Raw genomic sequence first — 24753 nt, 5'->3', positions numbered from 1 at the left:
TGGTTTTTCCTCCTCCTTGCAGCTCCCCCCCCGTCCCCGTCCCCGTCCATATTCTTACCCCTGAAACACCCCTGTCGCCTCACAGCGCGCCGCCAGCCGGAGGGTAGGGCGGCCCGGACCCCGCTCCTGTGAGGCGCTCCTTCGGCCGCGGGGCGGGGGGATGGTAACGGGCCCGGCTGCCTTGCATTGCAAACGCTTATTGCCACGACCGGCTTCAGAGACCCAAACCGAGCGTGGATTTCTTGTAAGTTAACCTAGAATTGGTGCAAATTACCCAGGGCTGGATTACGCCCTTTGCAAGAGCATGCAGGGGAGGCAGGCTGCCTGGGCTAGCCTCTCCTCCGCATCAGTGGGCTTATTCTTCGGGAGGCACCCCTGGAGTCCTGTGCTCACAGAGCTCTTAGTTGCCATACGATTCAAGCACAGAGACAAAAACATGCAAATGAACTGAGCTGGGAGTCCACGTGTTTCAAGACGTTGCATGTAATTCACTACCATGGAGGCTGCAGCCCAAGAAACTAGCACCCTAATCAGCTTACTATTGACATATGTAATGGATAACAAGTAAAGTCACTAAATTACCCCAAACCAAATATTTCTTGTGTTAAAAAACAGCAAGAAATTACCCGTTGCTACTGGGGAGAGCCTCAGGAATTCCTAGCCTCTCCTTCCTTCTCAAATAAATGAGAATTTCAGATACCACAACTCCACCAGCTCTTTATATTGCCTCCGTGAGTTTCCTTCCTGCTTCCACCCTTCCATCTCCACTCAAGCCGATTGCTTACTGGCTGCTGGGAAGTATCAGTTAATCAAGCTCTTATCCCTAAGGGGTGTGGAGGTAGTTCACAAACCAAGTAGGGCCTCCTAGTTCATAGGTCTGCGTTTCCTCCTTTGCCTAGTCATTCCTATGTATTCTGCAGTAGTAAAAGTTACAAAACTGAGAGATACCCATCTTTCTGTGCCTGTTGCAAAGGCTTCTGGAAGTATAATCAAGAAGCAGTTCACACATGGGTGACTATGGAAAAGTGCCACAGCAGGTAAAATAGCTCATCAAATGTTAACAAGCTAAAACTGCAACAGGTGTGTCACATATGGCTTTGATTGCTTGTAATGGAGGTTAAGCTGCAAAAGGTTCAGCCACCTTCTTTAAGCAATTGGGTGTGAGGTTTTTGAGTCAGTTTGGGCTGATTCCCCTATAATCTCTGTGTGAACTCTTGTGCTGTGCAAGAAGTGTGTCCACTTTGTAACGTGCCAAGATTGTACTTGTAGTTTCTGTGCAGTGTGTGATTAGCAGTGTACTCATGACCTGATTTATTTTATAAATTGTTAGTGAGATGTCAGTAGCCTGGAACCCAGTTTTCTAGTTGCCCATTTATTTGTAAAAGCAAGTTTAATCATTGTGGTCACAAGAGGACACAATCATTGTGTAATTACTGCCAGTAATTTGATGCAAGGCAGCATAGGACCGTGTTAGTCACTGTCTTAGCTCTTCCTCAGCAGGCTTCACCAAACAGATTTTGTAATAATAATTTCCTGCATCAACAGTTGTAGCTTCTTGGGTTGTGAAGCCTTTTATCTTATATTACCTCTACTCCCTTCTGATTTCAAACAGATTTTGAAGGAGCCTTGCAGCTCTGGGACAAAAGGAAGATGATACTGCTTTATGGTTTGAGCCTTTTGACTTGTGAGTGTAGCGTGAGGCTGCAGCCTCAGTGAATCTCAACTCTAGATGAGAGAATATGATGATGATTGGCAGCTAAGGCAGAGAGCCCTGAGAGGATGGGGCTGGTGGGTGTATGGGAAATGGTGTTTGGCTACAGCTCTGGGATGCTCTGGTGGGTACTATGCCTTGATTTACACATCCAGGATAAAGGATAGCTGGCAAATGACTTAGAAATTATTTTGCTCTCTGCTAACACTTCCCAGGAAAGGATGGACTAAACACTGCTGTGGAGACCATTAAACTATTGTAATTTTCAGTCAGGTCCATCAGAGAAGACAATAGTCCCTCACCTTGGTAAGGGCCTGTTCTGTGTTCTTACAAATGTGAAGTACTAGTTAAAATTTTTATTACGTATCTATCAACGCTTCCCTATGCTCCCAAGAATTGCACTGATCTGCAGTGTTTTTTCTTTTGTGTTCTAGTTTTTGGATATTCCTAAGGTTACCTCGCATAAATAAATAACTTCTTAAGTACACCTGTATCTGCAAAGCAGAGTCCTTCTTCACTGTTCTGGGGCTTCTGATGGGTTTTGGTGGTTGTTCTGAAGCAAAAGTAAATCAAGTGTAAGTAAATTGTGGCATATTAGGTTGTTTGGTTTTGATTATGCAAAATTGAACAAAACTGTGAAGCTGTCGCCCCATAAAGCCCAGAAGACAGTTGGCCTTTCTGGTGTTCGATGGAAACTGGGATTAGACCTCAGTAGAACTTTGTTGAGCATATTCATATATTGGATCAAAGGAAGCAGGGAAGAAGCTGTCTCAAAACAGGATTAAGGGATTGCCAGGCAGAATTATTTCCAAAATGAGATTTTATCGGACTGTGCTTTTCATGCTCTGCAAAACACCTTTTCTGTCCTTTTTCTGTTGCATTTTTCAAGAAAGAGCAGTCCTCATTCACTGTTTGTGTGTCTGCAGCACTGAGGGGGTTTTGGTTATAGAAGCAGATGAAAGATGGTGCCAACAATACCCGTTTCACTGTTTTCTGAACTACCTGCGTGACAAGTAAACAAAACAGTAATATATGTCAGTTTTTGCTACAAAGAACTTTTGAAATACTGAAAGAATGTAGAAATTTTATATTAGTGTTAGAATTTCTACAAAAGGAAGCCTGGTAGTTTTAAACAAGCTAAACCAGTTAGATGTGTGGTTTCTGATTTTGTTTTTTTTTCTGTTAAATTAACTTTCTGCTGAAAAGTACAGTAGGCTTAGGCTTGTGTAACTTGAACTTTCCCATATTTTCCAACCTTGTCTGATTTGACCTAATTAGCATGGGCATCTGAGCAGTTTTGCATGAGGTTTCCATAACTCCTTTGATGGAATTGGTGAGTGGAGAAGGGGAGAGCACTGAGATTTTTCTACACTATTTTGTCTATCAGTTTTTTCTCCCCATGTTCCTTCTTGGTGATCCAGCTGTAACCAGACTGAACAGCAAACAGCTGCTTGTGCAGTCCCTGCCAAAGCTGCTGCTTGGCTGCAGTTTGCACTGCAGCTGCCTCCTGCCCTTCCCACTTCTCTCCCTCTGTCTCTTTCTTAGCTCTGCCAGCTGCCCTCTTTTCAAATGTTCAGGTTTTCTTAGTACAACGCAGGACAACAGCTAGACTTGTTCTGTTAGCTAGATTAAACTGGAGAGGATCTTGTCGCTGCATATGCTTATCTAATCTTGTGGTCAGCAGCACCAGTGTACAATTACCCGCAGAGACTCATCAGGCTCTGTATTAGACAAGTTAGTTTTACACAGCCACACGTACAAACTTATATATATTTATGTGCATGCAGTCTGTTCGTACTTGAGTCACTTCCAAAACCTCTCTGCTCATAGGGCTACAAACTTTGCATTTGGAGAAGGCAAATTTGTCATCTCCTTCAATTAAAAGGCCCTTTTGTTTTCTGAGTGAGGCTAACTGCCCTTCTCTGCACAGATCATGATGTGATTTTTGTTCATCTTGTGGGTGGGTAACCAAAATTACATACAGGATAGTTGGTGAACCTTCACCTATATCTTGATTTCTCATGGACTTCTGCCTTCTTTTTTCCTACTTCAGTACCACTGCTCATAAAGAGCATTGGATTTATGGGTATCATAATACTTCTCATCTGAACACTGCCTAGTTGCGGTTATAGTGGGAGTCCTGGTTTTGTTTCTGTTCTGTATCACTGAAACATCTTCCTCCCTTGTGTCAGTGGAAGAACAAGGACGATCCCCTCTTTCTGGGGCACTGTCTCCCAAGGTACCTGACAGAGGGAGGAGGCCATGTACTGCGACATCTAGGTTGGCTTGTCGGCCAGGATTCCTGGGGTTTAATTTCATGACAGGGAAAAACAGAACAATGTTCATTCATGTCCTGCCACTATTGTCTTCCATTTCTTTTTGCTTCAAAATTATTCGAGGTATTTTACCTCTACTGAACATAAGTACTCCATGTGACTTAAGGAATTTTACACTTAATTCGGTTTGAGATTTAGCTAGAATGTGTGAATCAAAATTGCTTCACTTTAGGATGTTATTGTTACCTGAATTGCAGCAGATACAAGATTACGTGCTTGTGCTCTGACCTCCCATCCCTGCTTGCTTTTCTGAGTTTGATAGTGAGGAATAGCTAGGAGGGGATCCTCTGTCCCTTGCCTGAGGACCAGAACACCAACTCTGGGGTCTGGAACAGCTGCACTCTGGGAACAGCAGACATCATCAATATTTCTAAATATTTAACTTGAACAAGAAAATTGCTGACCTGCTCTCAGCAAACAATGGTGAGCTATAAGCAATGTGTGGTTTGTTTTTTTTATTCAGACAGTTACTCCTTCATGGAAAGTGTCAAGCAGCTGTCTACAAGGAATAACAGATGATGTTATGAATGAGGCACTTCCTTTAGTTTCCTTAGAGTCAGTCACTTTCTGTGATGGTCACTTACTCTTAGTGTAGTCAAAATACTAGATTGTACGGAGGCTGGAAGACTTAACTACCAAGATGAAAAGGGAGCACATGTTACTGAGGTTTTGAATGGCCATGGCTGTGTTTTGTTCGAGAAAGGAAAGACTCTGTGTGTGTAAATCTGCAGCATTCACCCAATACTAAACTAACGTCAAGTAGTTGGATGTTATTGTTGCATTACTGTTGATTTGGGGAGCAAATCTGTAAAAGGCTCTTCTCTCTCAGTTTGTGGATTCTTAGTACATAACTAAAAGAGCATCATGCATGCTAACCTAAATGCTGATTAATCCTCCTAGCTAGTGGTTCTTAAACTAGTGAACTTCTATGTAATTAAAGATGTGAAAATACAACTTCTTGCTCTTTTCATATGCTATCCCTTTAAGGCTGTGCAATGACAAAACTATTTGCCACTCCAAGCTAGAAGGAGGAGTAGGTTTGGAGTTGAAATATACTGACCTTCATGACTTCTGCATGACCTTCAGATTTCCAGAGTTCAGTATCTTGATTCAAGCGCTACTAAAACTCACTTCTGTTCCGTTTAAAATCTGAGAACAGTAAAGGCCTATAGCTAAGTATTCAGATCAGCCCAAACCAGTATTTTCTGCAAATGAAACATCTGTTCTCTCCTTCTGTCTGGTCATGATAGATTGTATCACACACTTCAATACATTATCTTAATATTGTGTTTTACATCTGTAATATTACTTCTCTTTGTGTTTAACTCTAGTAGTGCACCGTGTTGATAAGACTGGCTCTTACAGAAGCTAACTATGGTAGTGGCTCTTGACTTACCTTAAACCTCTGATTGTGAAAATGCCTTGATTTTTCAAATAGATGACAGAATTCCTAACAGTGCTATTTCTCAAGCCAGATACAATTAACAGCGAACTGGATATATACAGTGACCTGGCCCTCCTTCAAAGTTAGTTTTACAGCTGTCTCATGGCTACAGCTGGTACTTTCCATAGTAGATGATGATTTGTTTGAAGACTCAAACTGTGAGATGCTGTAATTAAGACAAGTGGAGGATTTGTGGACAGATATCTAAAAAGATTTGGATGATCGAGGTGTATCACAGAAACAAGATGCTCCTGAATTGGTGACTTGGGGGAAGAATAAAAATCTTTTATCTAAGATATTATTATCTGGCACAAAGCCTCATCGAAATGAAACTGAAGTGCGTCAGACTATTGCTATCTGAATATTTCCTTAAGGTTATATTAAATAAGTTAATTTTTAACATGTCGCAGAAACTTCTTTTTACCTGAGGAGCAGTAACTGACTTACTCTCATGTTCCCATACACTTATTTGATATTGCTACACTGGGAGCTCCCTTGAACATGTGATTCTCCTATCTATGGCTATGGGCCTGAGTAATGGCCTTGGTCTCCTCTGGTGTGATTTCTAGTTTCTTCCCCTGCAATATCAAGTGTGTACTTAGTATGTACTAAATATATAAATCCAAATATGAGCTCAACTTCTTTTAGAATCATGGAATCATAGAATAGTTTGGGTTGGAAGGGACCTCTAAAGGTCATCTAGTCCAACCCCCCCGCCGTGGGCAGGGACATCTTCAACTAGATCAGGTTGCTCAGAGCCCCGTCCAGCCTGACCTTGAATGTTTCCAGGGATGGGGCATCCACCACCCCTCTGGGCAACCTAGAGGTGGTGGATGCCCACCACTTCTTTCTTACAGGTGAGAGCTCAAGAGTATCTCCAAGAACTTCATTTGATATAAGCATCAGATACGGATGAAAAGCATTGCTTAAAATCAGTTATGTTTGGCTTTTGTGTTATTGCTTAGTTTATTTAAAACATAAAAAAGTCACCCCAACAGCACTGATTTATCTTAAGACTTATGGTTTTTGTATTGGTGTTTACAGTGGCATACCCAGAATAGGTAAAATGTACATCATCAGCCTCTTTTACAGTGAGACACAGAATAGTTTTGGAAAGTATATGTGCAGTTGCAATTAAAGCATGAGGATAAATGTAGCATATATGCCAGATGGAAAAACCTTATGATCTGGGAGCTGCAAACTATCATTTAGTAGTCAGTGGCAGTTCTGTCTGAAAGCAGTGTTTCTACTTGGCTGTAAAAACACTGTTAGGTGTGAGTAGCTAGGGAGCGGTGAAGTGAGAGTGTCAGTTAAGGACCAAAATAAGCAAAAGTTCCCTAGAAGTGTAGGCTAAAGAAGCTGTATCTTACCTCTGAATGAATAATACATGATGCTTTTCAAAACCCTTGTACAGCATTTCAACTTCTCTCTTTTTCCTCATTTGTCTGCGTTCACTTTTTTAACTTCAGTAGGTTGCCTCTGAAGCTCTGTGTTAGCTTTGTATCTCAATGGCAATAGTGACGTCTTCGAAGGGCATGTTAAACAAAGCAAAGGTGGTGAGTACCAGTAGTGGAGGATTAATTTGAAGTTAACCAAAATATCAAGATTTTTCCTCCTAACGAACTAGGAAAACATCTTAGTATAGTAATTTGTCAAATCTGGCATAATAGAAGTTAAGTTTTCAGCAGAAAAAGGTATTCCTGGCTATAAACTATATAAATATCCCGTGATCCATAATATCTTTGAGCTAGTTTGTGGTTTTGGAAGAATTAAGATCTTTTAAAGGAAGAATACTTACCTTGCTTACAGCACCATTAGTGAATATTCTAGGCATGTTTGATCTTGCTTTAACATGCCTGGCCCAGTGTAACCACAGCCTTGTCACCGCACAGGACATGATGCTGGCAACAACCCTGCGACCCTACAGCAGAAATGAGTATGATTGCCTCAAGTCACTTCCTGCTCTTTCTCTGGTATCGATGCATGAAGAGTTGTAAATTTAGTAAGAGGCATGGATGTTTTCAAAATATCCCAGAAGAAAATCAATTCTGCTCCCAAACATGTGACTGACATTTTTATTGTAGAAGAATTTTTTGTTACTTCAGTCAGTCCACTTCCTCCAACACCAGAGTCCGTGAGCAGAAATCACTGAACTACAGCAGTCATCAACTCTTAGCGTAGAATGAAGAATGAATGCATAATAAATTAACCAGAAAACATTAAACCAAAGCTAGCCAGTGTAAGAGAGGAACACACTACTGAATATGCTCTCCAGAGACTTTGTCTTAAAACCTTACAAATCCATTTGCTTCCCCTGCCAAAATCTAACAGAACTCTTGCTTGTAAGCTGATTTAGTAACTCCATGCTTTCAAACAGTGTTTCATTTTTTCTTGTGGACTTCATAATCTTCCACAAAGCATGTGGATGCACAGCCTAAATCTCACTGAGTTGGCTTTCATGGCTTTTAAACACACAGAGCTGAAACTTAAAATACGCTACCGAACTGGAAAAAAATTTGCTCTTCCCCTACTGCTTAACTTTTTTTTTCAAATAAAAAGGTGGACTTCAAGCTGAACCTAATTGAAGCTCACAGTAGCAGGAAGAATAAAATATTTGAGTGACAGAAGCAGAAAAAGCTTTCTCCCCATTGTCTGTGGTATCCCTGATTTGTCTTTCAGCCCTGGGAAAGCTGTGATGTCAGGATAGCTAAGATTCCTTTAGTCCAAGCTGTATAAGTCTTAGACACCTTAAGTGTCTTCAGCTAAGCTGGGTAAACAGTCTAAAATAAAAGCTAGCAAGCAGGAGCAAACTTTTGCGTAACACTCATTGTCATGCTTTAAATATCAATCTGTTGGATTAATAAGGTTGCTAGACAAAAGGAAATAATTTTAATTCCAAGGTTTTTCTGTAAGTGTAAGTTCTTGTTCTCTAGTTCTGCAGAAGCTTTTTATATTTTGCTTACATTTGCATAAATTCACAAAACACTTAAGGATTGCTTTAGGTTTTGATGAGACCTAGGAAAGCTGAGTAATAAGTATGTACAAAATACCCGTCGGGGTCAGATCAATAGTCTGTCTGTGGCAGTAGTGATGAGAGATGCTCTTTAGGGATCAAAGAAGCACAACTGTCTGTGGGCCATGTCCCTTCTGTTCCTCTGTCATGCACAGGAGTGAGATCAGGAATGTCGCAAGATACATCCTTGCCTTTTCTTTTTCATGTCTTTTTCAAGAAGTGTTGGCAACATGTTCAGAAACAACAGCTTTTCCTAAAGGTACCTGCATGGGATTCTTGACTGTGGGTCTTTCCCCCTGCTTCTCCTCCCACCTTCCCCAAGTAAGATTATAGGTAGTATTTATAACATGTGATCAAAGTGTTAGGTACTAGCAGTACCTAATGTCTCATCTGCTTTTTTTTGTGTCTTTTTAAACAGGAAGGTGAACAGAACTTAACTGCATTCTAGGACTTGACTCCTGATGGGCTGGATTTTGTCTTGGCAGGAGTTCTTGAAGATTCATGCGGTGAAAGAAGAAACAGCCAATGGCTTCAGAATCCATGGTCCCAGAGCAGGCAAAACAACATCTGATAAAGGGAAAAACGCGGCAGCAACAGCAGCAGCAGCAGCAAACTAGGTCTTCCAACAGTGATGGTGAAGATGACATCTTTGTATTTGAAGCAAATGAGGCTTGGAAGGATTTTCACAGCTCTCTTCTTCACTTCTTTGAAGCCGGAGAGCTCTGTGATGTTACACTGAAGGTGATATTGTCACACATCCATTGAATTTAACAGTCTGAAGATTAAGCTATGAATAAGTGTGCTGGAGGCTGGCTGTGCATTTGGGCAGGGGTATGGAAGCTATAGAATACCTGTTGGATCTGAGGCCTCTCTAGATATGCTTGTGGTTTTTTTCCTTATTTAGGAAGTTTACAACTGAAATGTAAACACTTAAGGTATTGACAGGCCGAGGGAGGAAGTACATGACTTTGACCTCACCCAGCCTGCCTTCTGAGCAAGTTCCCATGGTTGATCAGTATATTACTGTGCAGTTTCAGCTCGTTGTAGCCTCTTTGTTCTCACACACTTTCATCCCCAATTTTATCTCTATTTTTGCATTCTGTGTTCCTCTGCTAGATCTTTCCTGGCAAACAGGATTTCTGGAACAAATCTAACTTCCAGCATTCTCAAAGAAAGAAGAAAAAAACAACCCCAGACAATTATGTTCTACAGCTGATCAAAGAGTAAAGGAGGAGGAAGAAACCAGTTTTATGATTCTTGCATAGCATTGCTTTAATGCATTCTTTGTAACTCAGCTGTATATTACTTAATCCTGATCACAATAAATTTATACCTAGCATCCGTAACAGTGGTTGCCAGCACCTACAAATATTAAGTAGTGCTTAGCTAGGCATCTTAGTAGCGCAAGAGAGTTATTTAAGAAAAAGAGATGAAGCATAGCTCCTATACCAAGAACAAATGACAGATGCCTTTAGGAGAAATTGTTTGCCTGCCACTTTCACTATTAGATATTAACAGGGAAAATCCTTTACAGATGTGTGTCCCTGGTGCCCCCCCCCCTGCCGGTAGGCATCTCATCTTTGTAAAACACTTGGGAGACAATGGAAATCTCTGAGAGGAAGAGGGTTTCTCTCCCTTCCACCCTAGTGGACAACAGGAGTAGAATAAGCAAGAACATTTTTCTGTTCTGCTTCACAGCAGATATTAAATTGCCTGTCAGCAGGCACTAGATGCAGCAGCGGATAGGTCCAGTGGCTCATAACAGTTGAGTTAATGCTCATAGGGCACTCACTGAATGACAGTACTGAAGCTGCTCCAGCACGAGAGCCATGGAACAGAACTTGCCTGAGAGCTCATCATCAGGTCTTTTTACATCTGTAATTTTAAAAGGCATCTTGGGGAAGAAGGTTCATGTCAGAACTCTTAACAACCCTCCTCTTCCCTTTTCTTGACCTCATCCTCACCTTTCTCCCTTTCCACCCACCCTTGCAAAAAAGACAAAGTCTTGTTTTATTAATGTAGTTAAACGTATACTCCTGCTAGGGAAACTTGGCTTGGAAAATACACTTTACTGTGGCTGCAGTTTAACTTTTCCTAAGTTAGGCTTGTATTAATGTTCATTTGTATTATTTGTGCGGAGCTACTTTGGTAATTTAAGAATATTAGATTGCATGGCTTGGCTTCCAGTCCTCAAGTAGAGAATATAATCTATGGAGGCTAGAGCAACCTATGTACATCTTATTGTAAGGCTTCCTAAATCAGTGATTTTCAAGTAACTGGTAACTATATCTTGAACTAGAATTTTCTGGAGGACTTGATTTTTCTTTCTGTAGTGCTCACGCAGTTCTCATGTTTTAAGAATAATTACTTCTCTACTGAACTTTCTGCTTTTGTGCGTGACCTCTGATAGTGAGCAGTTCTGGCATTGCTGTTGTCAAACCAATTACTGATTTAACTGCTGGCTCTTAAAATATGATCATTAATAACTGGAGGAGAACTCCGATTTTGAAATACCAAGAACATGTTAGATATTTAAAATTAAGCTGATTTGGGTAAAATAGTGAAGCCACTGAGTTAAAAAGAAAGATCTAGTTAGAGAGTGGGATGATGGGCAGAATAAAAATCTCTGAAGGTGAGAAATGGCCTAGGAGCTTTCCCTGATATAGCAGACCAGGTGGTAGCATCTTTTTGCATGAGTACTATAATTAGTTGGAGTGCTGACACTGTAACAGTCATAAACTATGGGAGCACGCAGGGAGACTTCCTCTGCTCCAAAGAGTTAAAATCTGGAATTCACCTACTGTACTGCTGCTGTTATATGAACAGTTCCCTGTTAGAAGGTGGAGAGTGGCAGATACATACCATCTGCTTTTCTCCTGTTGGTTTGGTTTTTTGTTCATTTGGTAGGTCTATGAATTGTTCCTTCTGGAGTGATCTAATTAACTCACACTGAACCATCCATCTTTTCCTCTCTTTTAATCTGCGTACTCTTTCATGTGTGTTTGCTTTCTGTACTCAATTTACTGCTCACCAGACAGGTTACACTTGTGTTGATAATACACACTTTTAAAAAGGGTAGAGCAATTGTGTATTGAATCAGAGCTAGAAAAAACTCCAAATTATCTTTTATAATTTAATATCTTTTTTTTTAAATTGCAAGACAACTCACTCACACCTTCATCTGAAAATGAACATGTAATTCAAATCTGTCAGGGAAACTGATTGCTTAACTCAGCCATCCCTTTATGTTAGTGCAGACTGCAGAATGACAAAGGCTGTTAAGAAAGCACTCCTGTAACACAAATAAGTAGTGGATTGCTCATTTACCTTCAATATTTACATTCTCTTTTAATGTAATTGAATTCTAGAATTTTGTAAGTGAAGAGCTTGTTTTGTGCTTTCTGATCAGGATTTTGAAAAATTCCTCATCTTTATGGGGAATACTCTATCTTCTGTGGCTAAACAGCTTCTAAAAACCTTGATGTGATTGGTAACGTTTAATAATCCCTGTAATAGCTGTTATTACTGTGGTTTTACATGAATTTGCTTCTATAAACAGCATCATCAATTCCTCAAAAAGTCCAGAGGTTTAAATTAAGTAGTCTAAAAATGTCACTTTACAATTTCCCCCCTGCCCCCGCTTAAAGTCTCTGAATACACATAAAACAAACAAGTGCCTAGCAGTCTCCTCCTGTCTCCAAGATGCATCTAGAAGATTCCTAAGGATGTTTCATTTAAAAAATAGGACATGGCTCTTAAAGAAAAGCAAGTTCAGTGCATCAGTGCTATTGCTTCCTTGTGTTATGGCCTTGCCCTACTCTGGCGGCCAACTTACAACTCAGATCGGCTTGGGATACATTGATCTAATGTCAGAAGTACAGGGCAAATTGAGTTAATTTGTTTACACAAAATACAGTAGCTCAATGCATATTCAGTTCAGAATTCTTATTTCAGCTTAACTGTCTATCCTTTCATAGCTGAAACTGACGTTCCAGTAAAAGATTGGGGGTTTTTTTTATTCTTTTTTTTCAGGTTGGTTCAAAGCTTATCTCCTGCCACAAACTGGTGCTAGCTTGTGTTATACCTTACTTCAGAGCCATGTTTCTTTCGGAAATGGCTGAAGCCAAGCAGACGTTGATCGAGATCAGGGACTTCGATGGCGATGCAATAGAAGACCTAGTGAAGTTTGTGTACTCCTCCCGGCTTACTCTGACGGTGGATAACGTCCAGCCTCTCTTGTACGCTGCTTGCATTCTTCAGGTGGAACTGGTAGCAAAGGCGTGCTGTGAATACATGAAGCTGCACTTCCATCCCTCCAACTGCCTGGCAGTCAGGGCATTTGCAGAGAGTCACAACCGCATTGACTTGATGGACATGGCCGATCAGTATGCTTGCGAACATTTTACAGAAGTGGTAGAGTGTGAAGACTTTGTGAGCGTGTCACCACAGCACCTTCATAAACTCCTGTCCTCCAGTGACCTGAATATTGAAAATGAAAAGCAAGTTTACAACGCTGCTATCAAGTGGCTGCTAGCCAATCCACAGCATCATGCTACGTGGCTGGATGAAATACTTGCGCAGGTAGGGCAGACCGAGGCGCTGGGTGCCTGACTCATCATTGGTTTGGTTGTATAATCAACTGTTTGTACTTGGGTAGATCTCAAGATGAAAATGTTCTTAGCAGTTGGTGCCTCATCTGGTATTCACAGTTGTGAGCTGACAGTGGAAAAGCAGGTTAGATCTCTTGACTATCAGGAAGAAGTCATATTCTCCAGTTTCTGTAGAGAGAAGAGTACTCACTTTATGCTCATGGCTGGGGGGTGGGGAGCCGACAAAAAGCTGCACCTGTGTTAGAGCAGAAGCTTCTTACATTTAAACATAGTGGAGAACATAAAGCTATCACTTCACTTGGTTTGATACTACTACAGCTTGAAACGCTTACTTCCCTTACTGGTAAGTATTTGTAATTAACAAAGGAGAGCAAAGCTGTTGAGGAGGTTTTTTACAGGGCTAGGAAAGTAAAACTGTAACGGAGATGTGTAACATCAGGTTGTGCTACTTCTAGAATGTTCTGTATGTTTAATTAACAAAAGACCAAGATACGTTAGCCCTACGAGCAGGCTAGGAAACATATGCTAGACCCTTTAATGCTCACTAGACTAGCACTGCTGGTTACCTGTAGGATCTGAAAGGAGTTTGCAGTTTAATCATCTAGACTTGATGCAAGTCCACTGCTTCTGAAAGAAACACATTGAGGTATCAAAAGATCACTCAGCTGAATTTACTTAAACACCCATTGGACCTCCTCCGGTCAAAGTGTTAGGTACTTCAGTTATTCAAGCTCCATATGTGCTGGTTATGGGAGTTTAGAATACAGTATTTGAGACAGGTATGGAGAACCTATGCTGGGAAGGAGGGGGTACATGCCATACGCTGCAAAATGCCTTATGTATCTTAGCAGGTAGAATCAACTATGCTGTTTCAGTTGTCACTGAACTCCAACTTGAATATTTTGCATTTGGCAGAATTGCTAATATTGGCATCGTGTGAGTAACGAGAGGTCCACTAACATGCTGCTGTCATTGTCTTCATGCATCATTTTTCATGTTTCCTGGTAAAAGACCACAAAAAAACTTCTTTAGTACACTATAATTAAATTTACAGGCAATATAAATTGAGATTTAAAAAAAAAAAAAACTAAATTTATTTTTGTTGCCCAGTTGTGCTAGCAGATGAGATTAACAGCTTTATTCTATTCACAGAAACCAGAGTCTAGAACGAAGCAATGAAAAAGTAAACCCCTTCCTGTAAATATGGGTTATTTGCCAGAGTACATGGAGCCATCAGTTGATTTGGACATTATTGGTAGCAGAAAACATGACTGGGCTTCTTGACAGTTATTATCCACATCATAATCAGCCTTATGGATTTCACTGTTAGAATGAGGTTCTGAATTTGTCAGCCTTGAGTTCTTACCGCATCACTAACCTCATGAGTCTATTAGCAGGGCTACCGTGGTGCTTTTAATCAGCCTACAATAAGCCGGGCCAAAGTAAAGGAAGAAGTGGGACTGAAAGCAAGTGGGTAAGGAAGAACTGCTAGAGAAACCTGCTTACTTGACGACAGGGACACTTGTCAGCCATATAACAGCACCATCCTGCTGCTGTGAGAAGCACTGGAGATAATGGACTTCTCCTTCACCATTGCTGCTGAGCTAACTGCGAGCTGCTTGACAGCATTGACTCCAAACCTTAGGAAATCAGACGGTGGTTTACTTCAGTTCCCCCCCTGCTAACACCTGTCCTACTTTTGCTCCTGATCATACTTCATATTCCTCACTGTTTCTCTCACAAGGACAAATGAAAGGTTTGCTGAAATAAATGACTGTGGGCAGGAGGACATTTCAAGGCAGTCTTGGAGCGGCTGACCTTATTTCAGATCTGCCCTGTCACTGGAGATTGCTCTGGGCAGTGACTGCCTGTAGCCTCACCCAGAAAGAGCGTTCCATTCCTCAGCCTGGTCACCAGCTCTCTTCTGGGCAACCACAGGAAGGATTTGGGGAAGGAAACAATTAGCTCTCAACTGTTTGTTGGTTGTTGCTTTTTTTTTTTAAATGCTGTAGTCTGTCAAGTCCACGCTAGAGAAAGGTGTTACTGCACTAGCAATACCTCCTTAATAGACACTTAGTTCATGCTGACAGCGTTTCCTTTTTGACTTGCCACCCAAAGAAAATGAACCGTTCTAGCAAGAGCCCTCTTAAGCTGGCAGGGCAATGAGCTGAAAATTCATGCCTTCAGCAGACTAACCTGACACGGGCTATCCTGGTAAAGTCACAGATGCTGCCTGCATCACGCCGGGCAGCCACAGTTTGCAGTACAGGCAGCAGCACTTCTTCCTCTGCTCAGCCTGGGCCAAGGGACAGTTCTCCACTGCTGCTTAAATGCAAATGGTTGTAGCAAACATTTGTCACTAAAAAAAGAACTGTTCATATCGCTGTTATTCTGGAAGAAAAATACGAAAGCCGCTCTTTTTAGTGAAGAGTGTGGGGCTGGCAGCTGGCTCAGAAGCTACCATCTGTTATGCGTGCGTCACTGTAAATGGTGAGACTCAGTCAGTTCAGCCAGTTACTCCAACTGTGTTCATTTCTGTCAGGTACGGCTGCCTCTCTTGCCCATTTGTTTCCTTATGGGTGTTGTGGCAAAGGAAGAGATTGTCAAGCAGAATCTAAAATGTAGGGATTTGCTGGATGAAGCAAGAAACTACCACCTTCACCTGAGCAGCAGGGCAGTGCCAGACTTTGAGTACTCCATTCGCACAACACCAAGGAAGCAGACTGCTGGTAATTAAATGTGTGTCTGATTATCCAGTAGGGAGTGATGTGGACAAAAGGCAGCACATCTGTGCAGGGTTAGATAGCTTGGTATAAATGGTTGTTAATGACTTAATGCAAAATTGGGAAAGCCATTGTGTACCTCTCTGGTAATTAGGTAATGTGCTGCATTCTCCTAGCAGAACTTTAGCAGTCATTTTCTTTCTTTAAAGCATTATTTATTTATCCTGATTGGCTCTAACTGTATTAAAGCTAGAACTGTTAGGTGTGTTACAACGAGGCAGTATGCCTAAAGCTATACCGAAAACAGTGGACACTTGATCTTTTGGTGCAAGAAGGTTGAGCTAACTTTTAAACTCTTTGGTTAACCTACACCAAAAGCGAGTGATGAATATTAGACTGCAAATCCTAATTTTTACATTGTTATATTTAACAAACAATCTGTTTATCTCCCTAAGCAAAATCACAAAAAGCATACTTAAAATATGCATTGTTTTTGCAAGAGCAGAGATAGTTAATTGCCATAGCAGCATGCCAAGCAAAGGCCAAAATCCAGCATCCAATTATGCAGGGCAATGACCGTGCCCCCTTGAAGTGAAATACGACTTCTACCGAACGACATAATTTTCAGTTCACTCTACTATACAGCTTTATCCCCCATCTTCCTGCTAGTTTTCTGGAAACCTGTTTTGTCTTCTTCAGGTGTGCTGTTCTGTGTTGGTGGTAGAGGTGGATCAGGTGACCCCTTTCGCAGCATTGAATGTTACTCTATCAGTAAGAACAACTGGTTCTTCGGCCCTGAAATGAACAGCAGGAGAAGGCACGTGGGTGTGATCTCTGTGGGAGGTCAGTGACCCTATTCAAAAGGCACTTGTTTGCTCCTTTTGCTGGAATTGGTACTTTCACTAAATAAATCTGTCTTGCAATGGCTTAACTGTTGGATATTCTTCAGTTTAGTAAAGCTTTTCCCCATGAAGGGGTTTTTGATTCTGAAACAATCTGAGAGCATGCTTACTGAAAAGACATTACTGCGAACTGAGAGAGTTGGGGTTGTTGAGCCTGGAGAAGGCTCCGGGGAGACCTTATTGCAGCCTTTCAATATATAAAGAGGGCTTACAAGAAAGATAGGGACAGACTTTTTAGTAGGGCCTGTTGAGCTAGGACAAGGCTTTTGTTTGGTTTTAAACTAAAAGAGGGTAGATTTAGACTAGATATAAGGAAGAAATGTTTTATGCTGAGGGTGGTGAAACACTGGCAAAGGTTGCCCAGAGAGGTGGTGGATGCCCCATCCCTGGAGACATTCGAGGTCAGGCTGGACGGGGCTCTGAGCAACCTGATCTAGTTGAAGATGTCCCTGCCCACGGCGGGGGGGGTGGACTAGATGACCTTTAGAGGTCCCTTCCAACCCAAACTATTCTATGATTCTATGAATAGTATATAGCCTCCTGCCTTAATAGGTGATTTAATTTTTTAAAAATCAATTATAAAGAAATGGCCTTACACAGCAGTCACCCAGAATTTGTTAGTACTCATACTAGCTCCCTTCATACTTAAATCCGTACAGGCAAGTCACTAAGACCATAACTTTTGCAAGAGCAGACCTACCTTTATTTTTGGGTCTCCATCTTCTGAAACCAGGTCTGTGCAGTCCAGAGCAGCTTAGCACCCATGATGCAACTTTTCCTTGTACACAGTAGCCCCTGTGTTGCTGCAGCAGAACAGAAATCTTTTTTCCCCATAGAAAATCTGGAGAGATTGATGTAAGTGTCCAAAACTGATCCAACCTGCAGTACTCAGGTTATGGGAAGATTTTTTTTTTTGTCTACATATCTCAAGCTTTCTATAAAAGTCCATGTTAGAACAGATCTCTGGTTGAGTACAGCATATAAAAATATAAAGTCCGTACTTATTAAAATCCTGATACTGAAAAGATCTGAAAGCTTTAACCTTTCTTTATTTGAGCTTTTTGTCTCCATGTAGGCAAGCATATTACATAAATGAAAACTGAAATGTTGCCAAGCAATCTCTGTATCGGAAGATGTGTATGTGTTTCAGGTAAAGTCTATGCAGTAGGTGGACATGATGGAAATGAACATTTAGGAAGCATGGAAGTATTTGATCCTCTCACAAACAAGTGGATGATGAAGGCATCAATGAACACGAAGAGGTACATGTCCCGTGATCCAAAATTTTAAGTCCTAAGTCTATGATATGATTTCTTGCTGATGCTGAAAAACATTATGTCTTTCCTGCCTTTATTTGGGTTTCCAAACTGTGCTATTTTTAGGATTTTTTTTTTCCTATTTTGGGGCTTTATGCTATCAAACACCTTTATTAACTAGCTGTAAAGCAAACACAAATCTGCATCGCATACTTGCATACATCACATATTTGCACAAACACAAAGTTGTGCGTAACATACTGTAAGTATTTCAGTGCAAAACTGCATAATCCCTGTCTCTAGGGAGAGGCCCTGGCTAGTAACATTGGTTATGTTTACGCTTTGGCTTTCTTTTGTTGCTGTATTATCCATTTTTTCTTTTGGCAGGGGGCAGGGCTGGCTTCTGGAGCAGAGCACTCTCCTGCTCCAGCTGTGCTTACATTCTGATATCTAGGCCTTTTTATTATGCCCAGTAAAGAACTTGAAACTGATTAACTGGTTCTGTGGGTTTTTTTGCTCTTCTCAAGAATGAGCAAGGTAACTGCCAGGAGAACATGCACAGTGAAATACTTCATGCCCAGGAAGCCAACAGCTGCTTATGGTTTTGCCACAAAGGGTCGGAAGTACTAAAACACTGAAAGTCAGATTGAGGATTTTTCTTGCCTTTTGACATTTAAGATTCTTTTAAGTGGCTACTGGACTCACAGATCTGTAATTTTTTGTTTCTGCTGTCATTTAAATCAACCTCCTTAATTCTACATTCCATTTTGTTATTTGTTTTTTCTGAAAGCATCATGTACAAGTAGGAGTAAAATACTGAGCATGGCTAAGTCCTAAAGCTATTCATAGCTGTGACCTAATCAAAGTAGAAGACCCAAACTCCTAGAAATGCCTTCTTGCTCCTCTTCCTCCCTCCTGCCACCACCCCAGGGCATATTCTTGGCACACATCAGCCCTAGATTTCTGTGACTTCTGTTTCTTACTCAGTACCTTGGTAAATGAAAGGCCTGCTGTGCCTTGGCTACACTCCACTCCTCCCATTCACGAAGGTGGTGTCGGAATACTTAGTTGAGAAAAAACTGCCACCATTGATGGTGTCTACGTTATCTGCTGACGCAATTTAAGATAAGCCCAGGATATTGCCACAATGTTTGTTCTGTAGAAAGATTGTGCCTCCCTTGCTCCTGCCTAGGTATCTGTGAACCTGCCCTCTGTGTAATGAGACAAGAAAGTTTTCAGTGAAATGGTAAATCACTTATCTTGGTAGTTAAAGCAGAAACTTAACACTTACATTCTAGACCATACTTTTCATTTTGTAGTACTGATTGTACTCTCATATTGGTAGATTCAGTAGGAAAAAAAAAAATCTGACAACTATTTTAACACAGACTTAATAGAAAATAACAGAATGGAAAAAATTGCAATTAAATCTTGCTAGAGTTCAGCCATCTAATATCCAGCACAGGTTTGCCTTTTAACATGTATTAATATCACCCCCAAAAAAAATCATTCCCAAATTGTAGCAGCAGCTATACCAACAAAGTTAAAACCAGCAGGTTTTGGTTCTCCATCAGATTCAATAAAACAAGATAGGAGGTGTAAAATTCAGTACCAAGATAGAGAAATCAAATAACTAAGACAATCTCATGTATCCAAGCATGTAAGCAGAGGACTTGGGCCTTAGGTGACATTCAGTCAAAACAGTATTCCATGACCCCCTGCCTTTATTTTTTTTTTCAGTTTTTAAACAGGAGCTTTGTCTTTTTGCAGTCTAAAAATATTCTAGCTGCAACAGTCCTGTTCATGGATCACACAATAACATACAGCTGCCTGGGAAGGCTGAGGTGAAGTTAAGAGAAAACTCTAGAGCCCCTCTAATGGGAGGCTGCAAACATACAAGAGACTTTCAGGATAAAGCCGCAAGACTGACACAGGTGTGCAGAGGGCCAGCCACAGTTACTGGTCATTATTTATTATAATCTTCACTTTTTAAGTTTTCATTACTTTTTTCCCATAGTTTGAAACAGGTGCCAGTCAGGTAACATTGCACTTGATGTGTCTTTCCCATTCCCTTTCCTTAAGGATTTGCACTGAGGTATTGATCCTATGGTTTTCTTAGGAGGGGAATCGCTCTTGCCTCCCTTGGTGGCCCCATTTACGCAATAGGAGGTTTAGATGACAACACTTGCTTCAGCGATGTGGAAAGATACGACATTGATTCTGATCGATGGAGTGCAGTCGCCCCAATGAACACTCCCAGGGGAGGAGTCGGCTCTGTAGCCCTTGTGGTAAGTGCCTGTTTCCTCCCAGGTCGGGGCCAACTGAGGAACCGACCTGCTTTTCAAATCTGCTTTTACAAGGCAGAACACAAGATTTTAAACAAAATGCAGCTGGTGGGTCCGAGCACCTCAGGTCATCAAAATCCTATGGAACTCTGTAAGAGCTGAGGATATTTAGGATAATGCTCGTATCAAATTAAACTGCGCTCCCTGTTTCAACAGTACTTGAGGTACTGGGAGCAAGTACCAGGACCCTTTTAACAACATCAGGCTAATGCTTCATGTCTCATTCAGAAGGCTGTGGTTTTCACGGTTACTATGTTGTTTAAAGGTGCTGAATGCACCCGCACTTTAATCCCCCTGTCGCCACGTATACGCTGCAAAATACCTGCAGCACTACATAACTTTTTCACTTCTTTAATTGGAAGATAGTGTTTACAAGTTGTTAGATAATTAAGTCTGTTGTTGGAATTCTTAAATAAAAGTAATTAGGACTGTATGGATATACCATGTTTTCCTATAATTTTAGCATTGCTTACGAAAAGCTGAGTAAACACATACACATTACAAATAATCTTTCTTTATACAACTGTTTTCCAGAACCATGTTTATGCTGTGGGTGGCAATGATGGTGTAGCATCTCTTTCCAGTGTGGAGAAATATGATCCCCATTTGGATAAGTGGATAGAAGTGAAAGAGATGGGTCAGCGAAGAGCTGGCAATGGTGTCAGTGAGCTCCACGGCTGCTTATACGTTGTCGGTGAGTAGGCATGTGGCATTTTGTAGTGCTGTTTCTGCCAAATACTGGCGTTTTGGAAGAGGCTGTTGTTGCTACAGGAACTGGGGAACAGATAGACCTGACCTGTACTTTGTGTTCTTGGGCAGAAGAAAGCAAGCACAACCAGGGCACACTTAAACAAAGGTGTGTTAGTGAGGAAATAAAAAGCAGTTCCTAACCCACATTCCAGGAGGGCTATACTGTTCAGGACAATATGTCTATATAGAAAATCCTCCCGAGACTCGCTAATCTTGAGTTTCCCTTTAGGAAAATGATTCTTAAGTTCACACACTTTTAAAGCACCCTAATTCTATTCTGAGTGTAGACAACAGTAGCTTTTTTGTACAGTGATTACACTTATTCCACAGCCTGTTGTCCTAGGCCTGTCTTGTTCTGCTCTACCTTGCATTTACCCACTTTCCTGAGGGAGGAAGATGCCAGGTAGGTATGCCGTAGTGATAGTTGCAGAGCTCTGCCTTGTTTATTATCATAAAAGTGATTTAAAAAGTTTCGAGTAAAATGCTCCTCTGACCGCTGCCCCAGCAAGGGGAATGCATCACTGAAGCCTTACTTGAGGATGTTTTTTTCCTACTCAATTATTGAGCAATGCTGTAATTTGAAAACACCACAAGAGTGTGTTTTGCTTAAGCCAGAATAAGATGAGGACCATCCTTTTACTGGTCTTCGTTTTTTTCTATTCCAAATTGGAAGCTGTTTCATTATAACTATTTGTAAGATGAATTCAAGGAGAAAAATAATAGAAATACCTCTCCTTGCAACTTGAGTAGAAGAAAACTGTCACTCTTGGTGATGCTTGTATGGTGGCAGGAGGGAGAGCTGTTAGATTAATTTTTAGGACCTTGTAAAGTTCATGTAAAGAAACAGAGCTGGACACTAGCCCACTGAATGCTGAGAGTAGCCCGATAATGCCAGTCCTGGATATCACCAGCACTAGAAGTGGCTAAAAACTGATGATGTGATGATTCTTTGCAGGCGGCTTTGATGACAACTCTCCACTGAGCTCGGTGGAGCGGTTTGACCCACGCAGTAACAAATGGGAATATGTAGCAGAGCTTACAACTCCAAGGGGTGGCGTTGGCATAGCGACACTGATGGGTAAAATTTTTGCAGTGGGAGGTCATAATGGCAATGCGTACCTGAATACAGTGGAAGCATTTGATCCCATAGTGAATAGGTAATGTAAAATTTTTTATTTGACTTAATAAGACAATGAAATCTGCCTATATGAAAACACAGTATAATAGAAATAGTGTGCAGCAGGAGTCTATCTGTTGATTCCTGGTAATAATTGAGTAATATCCGTGACTAGCGATGCAGGAGTGCTGCTTATGCCACTAGGTTCTTCTTGTAAATATATAAGCACCTCCTCCTCTCCCTCCTCTCCATCCCTTGTCCTCTTCCCTTCATTCAGTAAGAATCTACATTCTTCTGGTTGTTTCAATCTGATTTTGCAATAAATTTATCAGAGAAATAACAAGAATAAGCTAGCAGGGTGTACTTTTGTGCAGAGTAAACAGCTAGGCTGTATAACAGAGTTTCAGACACAGAAAAGAAATACTTTCAAGTTGCTCAGAAAGGACAGGAACTTACTTTTCTTTTTTTCCTCTACCCTCTTCTTTAGGTGGGAACTCGTCGGCTCTGTGTCACACTGCAGGGCAGGGGCAGGCGTGGCTGTGTGCTCTTGTCCCAGCAGCCAGATCCGGGACGTGGGCCAAGGATCCAGCAACGTTGTTGACTGCATGTGAGCTCTGCTGCCTCCTCCAAATTCCAGAAGAATGATAGTAGGGAGGCACTGCAGAGCTTTTAAACACCGTGTTTTGTATGGTAGGTTAAGAAATAAAACCAATACATTTTCTTTGTGAAAATGTTACCTTCTGCAACTGTAAAGCTTTTGGTGGCTTTCTGTCAATAGTCATACAGAAAAGCCTGTGAAAACATGGAATAAAAGTGTGACTCACAGGAGGAAACCTGCCAAGAGCTGCAATCATCTGATTTTTGACAAGTTGTAATTTCAGAACCATTTGACACAGCTGTTGCAGGGACTCATCATTGAACTGTGAACCAGGTGTGGGGTGAGGAGAGAGAGCAGCAGTTACTACTGCTGAGCCTGACCCAACAGCCCTGCTACATGTTTTCTGGAGGACTCGAGTGCCATTTAATGTAACTTATTTTCAGGAATGTAGTCTTAAACATTTCCTAATTGTACAAGAGCTTTGTAACACAAAGCGTCTCAAGTTTTAGAAGGTAACGACATCCCTGTTGCACACTAAGATAACTGGAGCAGAGAAGTTCAGCGTCCACCTCCCAAGGGACTGCTGGCAGCAGTGGAAATGGCAGGTACTCAGTCTGAAACCTGTCTTTCAAAGTAATTGCTCAAGCTAATACACTTGTTAGAAAGCTGAAAAGGTTCTTGACCTGAGTTTAGCCACTGGAATTCTCAAGTCTTCAATAAAATTTGTAGTAACTATCCCCCCCTCAAAAGGCAAGTTTCTGTTGAGAGGTCATTCCTGAGGTAACCACTGTAATTTGTCCTACTTTGAGATGATAGTGTGTGAAAATGTAGGCTTCGGTGGTGTCTGAATCACCATTTTTCTACAAAACGGGAACACATAGTAAAAGTTGCAGTACTCTGTAAAGACCTTTAAATGCAACTCTAGGAGATGACATCTCCGATTTCAGTATCCAGTAGCAACTCTATGGTAATTCTAGAGGTATTGGCTCTTTTAAGGTAGTTAAGCAAGGAAGATCTAGCCTCAAAAGAGGTAGATGACTTAAAGCTTACATAGACCAAAGAGAATCAGCAACAAAAAGAATTGGAAATAAACCAGTACTTACATCAAAAATTGAAATGGGAACTTGACAGTGTTGTGTACAAAGGCGTCTTGTTACGCAGTCAGAAACCCTGAATTCTGAGTAAAGTCCAGCTGGAAAGACTGCAGATTCTCATTCCTGCATCACCTTGAACAGACCAACTGACAATCCTTTGTGACCAAAGTTTCACACTACCAGGTTGTTCCAGGTGACCAGGGAGAACAGCAAACTTCTCTGCATTCAGTACCAGGGAAGAGGCAGGACAGTACGAGCATAAGGCACACCCATGTTTTGCTGTTCAATTACCATCATTTAGCTTTTCTGTTTCAAATGGCTTGCACTTTGGTAGCACCCAGGGAAAAAGTGAACGGTACTGTAAATAATGAAACGTTGCAATAAAACATTTGTATTTCACCTTGTTTGTATGACTGGAGCATGCTATTGTGGGTAACATTACAACATGGAGTATTTTTTTGTTTCTGCAGAGTAGGCCTTTGTCAGCAGGGAAAATCCTGCGTTACAGCTGTGAGCCATACTGCCCTGCTACCACCCTTGCCCCCATGCAAGGATGCGGTCACCCTTGTGGTACTTCTGGCTCTTGATCTGGCTAGGAGGGGTGGAAAGAAGAGGTGCAGGTTCCCTCTCTGGAACCAAACAGGTTCTTCTATGGATGTCCTGGCTAACAAGAAAACTTAGAAAAAAAATAAAGGCAAGTTTTCCACAAAGAAACACTGACCACGAAACCAAGTAGCCTGGCAGTGGTGCTTGCCAGCCGATACTTTTCTCCTCTTGGTGGGAAAGTGCTAGCACCCATGGGTGCGGCCTGTGAGTAACTCACGCACATCTGGACCACACTGACAGCAATCGCC

The 24753-nt window shown here is 41.4% G+C and overlaps 1 protein-coding gene across 1 annotated transcript; it reads left to right on the top strand.

Moving 5' to 3' along the window:
* Positions 1–8903: 8903 nt before the first annotated feature.
* On the top strand, positions 8904–24234 carry KLHL8 (kelch-like family member 8). The gene is made up of 9 exons (XM_009327477.1): positions 8904–9245; positions 12537–13085; positions 15657–15843; positions 16537–16680; positions 17890–18001; positions 20115–20283; positions 20875–21034; positions 22046–22247; positions 22695–24234. Exons 1-9 carry the CDS (start codon positions 9030–9032, stop codon positions 22816–22818), a joined length of 1863 nt encoding a protein of 620 aa, XP_009325752.1. The 5' UTR covers positions 8904–9029; the 3' UTR covers positions 22819–24234.
* Positions 24235–24753: the final 519 nt, after the last annotated feature.

Source organism: Pygoscelis adeliae, unplaced genomic scaffold, assembly GCF_000699105.1.
Source record: "Pygoscelis adeliae isolate BGI_AS28 unplaced genomic scaffold, ASM69910v1 Scaffold157, whole genome shotgun sequence".
Classification (NCBI taxonomy): Eukaryota; Metazoa; Chordata; class Aves; order Sphenisciformes; family Spheniscidae; genus Pygoscelis; species Pygoscelis adeliae.
The sequence above is the reverse complement of the archived record's forward strand: the minus strand, read 5'-3'. Positions and strand labels throughout refer to the sequence as shown.